The 6,765-nt window shown below is 40.4% G+C and overlaps 1 protein-coding gene across 1 annotated transcript; it reads left to right on the forward strand.

The window, feature by feature from the left end:
* Positions 1–1,916: 1,916 nt before the first annotated feature.
* chst1 (carbohydrate (keratan sulfate Gal-6) sulfotransferase 1) lies at positions 1,917–5,235 on the forward strand. Its single transcript, XM_053321219.1, has 3 exons — positions 1,917–2,070; positions 2,643–2,672; positions 3,855–5,235. The coding sequence occupies exon 3, from the start codon at positions 3,901–3,903 to the stop codon at positions 5,185–5,187; it is 1,287 nt and encodes a 428-aa protein (XP_053177194.1). The 5' UTR covers positions 1,917–2,070; positions 2,643–2,672; positions 3,855–3,900; the 3' UTR covers positions 5,188–5,235.
* The last annotated feature ends 1,530 nt before the right edge of the window (positions 5,236–6,765 follow it).

A 6,765-nucleotide genomic window follows, 5' to 3' on the forward strand; every position in this document is an offset into this window, starting at 1 on the left:
GTTTATTGATTTGGTCTGGCTTTCCACTGCTGGCCTCAATCAATTGTTACTATAAGTTTCCCATACCAAAATCTTGTAGTGAAAACTGAGAGTTGAGAGATTCAGAGTGGCTTTGCAAGGCTACTCGATGTCTGTATGAAATAGCATTGGTGACATGTGAGCTATGACAGCTCGTCAACATCCAGAGCTTTCAGCATCTCAAGGTGAATCTCTGAATCTCTGGCACCATGCCACTTGAGAGCTTTTTAACTACCTCCGTGACCTCAGCCAGCGAAACGGAGAACCAATTCCCTTGAGACCAACATCATGATAGCTTGTCTGCTGTGAATCCAGCAAAGTAAAAGTTCCTCAAAAGTCCCCAGTCTAGCCGGACTTTATCTAGTGAGCTCTGTTTTTTTATGTCAGATTTTAGACTGAAATAAAAAAAATACCCAAGAATCCATCATGTGAAAAAGAGAAACTCTGCTGTAAAAGAATCAATCTATTACCATGAGAGGAAAACATTCATAAATGCTTACGGTCTTCTTACTAATAAACCTTTTCATTTGCAATTTTTCATGATAATACGTTTTTGGTTTTAATAATCAAGTCTGCAGTTGTTAGTGTTAATAGTCCACATCAGCTGCAGCCCTGGTAGGAAGGATGTAGCCTACATTAACAACCTGCCAACCAAAAAGCTGTTTTTATGAATGGTTTGTAACATTTAATTACTCATTACTCATAAACCATTAATACAGCTATTGGTTTCAAACATTTATCAACAGTGCCTTATTAGAAGTGGCACCTTTATAAGAATACAGTACACATGTGGCACAGTTATAGGCTATTACCCCATATTATTCCAGCTTAAAAACATGATAACCGTCTAATCAGTCAAAAACACATGCGCATGGTTGTTATGCAATTAGACTGTGTTGTCTCATCGCCCTTATTCATTCTCTAAACCATCATCTATCTTGCTTTTATTTTTTAGTCTTGCATCCTTCAGACAGCGTGTTCCTTGCGCGCACACACATCATGTTCATTATCGGCCCACCCACTCTAGCAGGCTATCAATAACTGTGTTGCAGATGCCCTGGAGACGGGGCTTTGCGGATTCACAGAGCCCGAGGCGGTAATGCTGATGTGACGAGTTCACGTAAGAGAAACGTTCTGCCATGAAATCCCTCAAAACCGGCACGCTTGTTCTTTCCTAAGTAGAAATCAGAGTGAACTGAAATAAACTAGTAAAAATTACAGTAGCCTATGTACTGTAGCTGCGGTTGGTTGTCTCTCTTATTCCATTCATACAGGAATAAAAATAATAATAAAAAAAAACATAAAATAGGCCACTCTCAGCTCTTTCATCCAGCGAAACAATCAAACATTTGCATATAATTCAAATTGAAAAAGGCTGATAGAATCGCTGTGAAGTCTCTGCCACACTGGCTGGGTGAAGAGAGCTGATTTGCTTGTGTTTGAAGGGGGGTGGAGGGGGTCCATGAGTGTGTGATGTGGCAGGCGAAAGACTGAGGATGATGATGATGGTGGTGTGTGTATGTGTGTGTGTGTGTGTGTGTGTGTGTGAGAGAGAGAGAGAGAGAGTGTGTGTGTGTGTGCTTGCAGGCCTATATGAGTGTGTGAGAGAGTGTGTGTTAGAGAGAGAGAGATAGAGAGAGAGAGAGGGAGAGAGAGGCAGGCAGGTGGAAAGGGGGAGGGGTCTGGGGTGGTCCAGACAGTCGGTCCTTGTGTACCTCACACACTCGCAGCCTCTGCGCATCATTTAAGGGAAGCCCGGCTGTCGCTTTCCCCGGTCAGCCTAACCGCCTGGCTGCGTAATAATAACACAACCGCTCCAGCGTTACTCCACCACTTTTTTGTTCCTCCTTTTTTCTCTCTGTGTCCGAAGCCAAACTGTACAAACTGTAACTCGGCTCGTACCGACGTTATATGGAAAATACGGATCTGCCAGGCGCATTTATTCTCCGCTATCCGAGAAGAAGCGCACGGTGGAAAACGTTTATGAGGACTAAAAGAAACCAGCCGTGATTCATGGACGTCCATCATGAGAATACTACATCTACCAACAAGGTATAAAAGGAAACACATATTAATTTTCTCAATAATATTAGCGTGTTTATTAAAAAATTAGGATTTATTTTTTTGTCTAGAAAGGTTTTTGGATACTTGCTGGCTGGGTGGGATGCGTTTCATTTGTGCTGTGTTGTCTTATCGCAGCATTGGTAAAGGATGTCTGCATCGCGGAAAATCTCTGTCAGGAACCTGTTCACGCTGCAGTGTAGTGTACCTTTATCAGTCTCAGTGCTTATAGGAAGAAAGCATTAATGCTCTCTGTAACTAGAAGTCATCCGTGATGCTATTGGTGGCAGTAGAAGTCAGTATTTTGCATTATTACAACATAAAGGAAAGCCATCAACACTGTCAGCTCCTACACACAAACAGTCTCTCCATGCATGCGATGTAGTATCTCTATGCAGTCAGGGAGGACGTAGATTTTAGTCAGCTTTTATAATAATAAAAAAAGTGTGCTGTTTTATTTTTTTCTCTGCAGATATTAGTTGTTAAGTAGTTTTGCTCTACATTGTGCTTTTGAGTAAAAAAAGAGATACCCTGATGCATCGTTTCTCTGTTGGACATTACAGATCTCACGTATGGCTTCTGATGTGATGCTGGTGAGCCTTTATTTCATCAAAGCTCCCTGCACCAGGCCCCAGTATATGATACTATTAAAGAAAAAATCAATACTGAAATGGAACATATTTCATTGTGATTATCTAATTCTTCAGTTGCAGCATCATTTCCCCTTGATATGACATTGGCAGCGAAGCTTTCCGCTACTGTTTACCTTTCTGGACTGGCTTAGACTTTTTTCTTTTTTTCTTTTTTTCTTTTTTTCCCCCTTGATGAACAAGTAGAATACATCACAATGGTTAGACTCTTCAATCAGGCTAAAACAAAGTCCTTGAATTAGATGCAGACTTGTTGGAGTACACAGAAGGTAGTCAGGGTGGATATATATAGAACGTACTGCAGTATAATGTAATATAGTGTACTTGGTAGAGTATTCTGTGTTCCTAATAATAACTGAATGGCAACTTTTGATGCATTTTGTTCACATAAAGACAGATAAGTTAACTAGAACAGTGTTTACTATTCAGCCAAACTATTTTGAACATTGGTACAAATAAAAAAGAAAACAGTCTTGCCATTTTTAGATACTGTATATAGACTGCTTTTTTGTTTCCACTCCACAGTGGTCTAGACTCGCGGACTGCCGTACATGTTTTGGCACTCTGTGTCATTTAGTTGGATGGGAGCCAGCAGTTGGGGGCTTATCCCTCTCCTCTTTACATTACAGAAATTAGCCTGTAACTCAGAAACAGGAGACAAACTGAATTATTATGTATTTTATCTTATGGCACACAGCAATGATTTAAAAGCATAGTTCTGATTCTGTTTTTGTTTTTGTAGTATATCATTTATCCTCATCCCTGCCTATGCACCAAAGTGAATGAGAATATCAACCTTTGACCCTAGAATAAAAAGTAAAATGCAGCCTACATTATAATGATTGTTAACCCACTCACCCTCAATTTTAAAACAGATTACAATACACACACATATATATATATACAATTATTGTAATTTTCTTCATCTTTCTTCACTTTACTGTGTCATTGTGATATCAGATGTCAGATATTGTCATTTTAGGGCAGTAAGCGATGTACTCTGCAGTGTTTAATCTGGGTAAAAAAACAAGGAAAGATATTTGCAAAACTAAATCTAAAATTAACAAAATAACAAATACTGTATTTTCATTTCTTAGAATAAAGACAACAATTCTTTGTTCACAGGGAGGACCTGGCATGGACCGCTGTGTCTAAATGAAGTGGTTCAGCCATGCAATGTTCCTGGAAGGCAGTGATTCTGCTGGCTTTGGCCTCCATTGCCATCCAGTACACGGCCATCCGGACACTCACCTCCAAGCCTTTCCAGCTGTGCCCGTTGCCCAGCCCCCAGAACTGTGGTCTGGGGGGCCAGGAGACAGAACCTCCCTTTGAGCGGGGAGCAGCAGGCGGTGGAGGCTGTGATGACTACCCTTACTTTTCCATCAATGCCACCCGTAAAACGCACATCCTGGTCCTGGCCACCACCCGTAGCGGCTCCTCCTTTGTTGGCCAGCTGCTCAACCAGCACCAGGAGGTTTTCTACTTGTTTGAGCCTCTTTATCATGTTCAGACCACACTGATCCCACGTCTGTCCCACAGCCGTAATGCTGCAGATCGCCGCGTGATGCTGGGTGCCAGTCGAGACCTCCTGCGAAGTCTGTACGGATGCGACCTCTATTTCCTGGAGAGCTACATAAAGCCGACGCCCACCAACCACACCACGGATAAACTGTTCCGCCGTGGTGCCAGCCGAGCGTTATGCCAGCAACCTGTATGTGATGCCTTTGGTCCTGCTGATGTTAACGTGGAGGAGGGGGACTGTGTTAAGAAATGTGCGTCTCTCAACATGACCTTAGCAACAGAGGCGTGCCGGGAGAAAAGGCACGTCGCCATCAAGATTGTCCGGGTGCCAGAAATTGGAGATCTGCGCGCCTTGGTGGAAGACCCACGGCTGAACATAAAAGTGATACAACTCGTCAGAGACCCGCGTGGTATCCTGTCATCACGGATTGAGACATTTAGGGATACATATCGTCTATGGCGTATTTGGAGGGCCACGGGGCGAAGGCCTTATAATCTAGACTTGAGTCAGCTTACAGTTGTATGTGAAGACTTTCTAAGTTCTGTTTCAACTGGTCTCAGTCATCCCTACTGGCTGAAAGGGAAATACATGTTGGTTCGCTATGAGGATTTGGCAAGAAATCCACTTCTCAAGACGAAGGAGATCTATGACTATCTGGGGCTGCCTATGGATAAAAATGTGGAAGACTGGATACATGCAAACACTCGGGGCAGCAATGAACCCTCAGCAAAACATAAGTTTGGTACAGTGAGAGACTCAGCAGCCAATGCAGAGAGTTGGCGTTTGAAACTGTCTTTTGACATGGTAGAATACACACAGACTGTGTGTCAAAAAGTACTTCACCAGCTGGGATACAAGGCTGTGAAATCAGTAGAGGAACTGAAGAACATGTCTCTCTCACTGGTACTGGACAAAACTTTTGTACCTTTTTTGTAACAAAGATAGTTCTCTGATGACTATTTTTGATATATTTATAATTGTTGCCTTATAATTTCCTTAGTTTGTTGGTTTTGATTCTGTCATTTTGTTTCTTCAAATTTGCACTAAACTTTAAAGATTTTGAATGCACCGAGGGATCCATGGATGATCCCCCAATGTTACAGAACAGCACACTTTAAACACTAAGTAATCAACCAAGCTAGTTTACAAATGTCTCATTATTTAGTTTTTCCATGAATAGAACCAAGACAAGGCATCATCTTCATTAATTTCTTGTATGCAAGCTGTTGTTTCAACAAAAAGTAAAATGTTGCCCTTCAAAAAATGAGATTGGAGATGAGAGGGATCAGACATGTTTTTTTAGACCTGTGATGGCAAATTTGGACTGTACAAGCCCTACTGTGCAATAAATAGTGAATGTCGCAGTCAACCTTTACCACTATGGCATTTCTATCCATGTGGGAAGAGAAAAGATACTTCTGACAGATGCCACACTTGCAAAGGATAATTGCAGACAATTAATAGGCTCTCAAGTTAAAGGGACAGAATCCCACTGGAGGCCACGCGTGTTTCATCAGAGGATTTACAACCATCTGTGATAGACAAACACACACTAATGAGAGGTAATGCTGAAATCTTGATTATTGTGGCTATGGATTATGTCACATTATATCAAGATGATTATGGCATTAAAAAACATGGATGTAGACATCGTATAGGTTCAAATTCAAGTACACACTGAAATTGATAAAGAACTGTATTTGTCAAGTTTATTTCTTTATTGTTTCGTTTGTATTGTCTATTTATTTGAAATAATGAACAGATGGAAATTTATAAGAGCATCTTCTGTCTTAAAGTAAAAAATGTTTACACCACTGGAATCTATAGATAATAATATATTAAGTCATCAGATAAACAGTTAAGGGTTTCCTTGTTTCTGTGAAAACACACAACGAAGGTATCAAAAACCATCCTGAAACAAAAATAGAGTATGCGTTCTCTCTGAAGTGCAATGATGCAGCTTTTTGACAGTTCATGGGGGGATGTTTATCTTCCACAGGAAAATGTCATAACTGAGGGAAATACTGTATGTCTTTGTAGAATAGGTTTCACTGCAAATCCCCCTTTCCTACGATGTTGGGATACTGTAGCTTATACAATTTACAAAGTATGCCTCTACATATAAGACGAGTATTACAGTAATGACTCTCCATAATCTGGGACAAATCCTCTGATCATTTTAGTAGCAGTTGGCATGCTGTTACTGTCAGGAAATGATAAAGGTTAAAAGGTCAAGGCTGAAATACAATACACGCAGTCATGTTAAATAATGTGCCCTTTTTCTGTCCTGCTCTTTAGGATAATGCGGCAGACAGTTGCCGACACATAGAATTTTAATTATAAAAATCTAATTTCTGAACAGAACCAGACTTTTAGTTTTAAATATGCTTATTTTCAAAATAACATTCCCAAATTCAAGCACATTATACATTATATAATAATCATTATTATGTATTGTAAAATCAGGCACATAATACAGTAGATATAAATGACATCTTAGAACATTACAAATAA

This window comes from Scomber japonicus, chromosome 1 (assembly GCF_027409825.1).
Source record: "Scomber japonicus isolate fScoJap1 chromosome 1, fScoJap1.pri, whole genome shotgun sequence".
In the NCBI taxonomy this organism is placed as follows: Eukaryota; Metazoa; Chordata; class Actinopteri; order Scombriformes; family Scombridae; genus Scomber; species Scomber japonicus.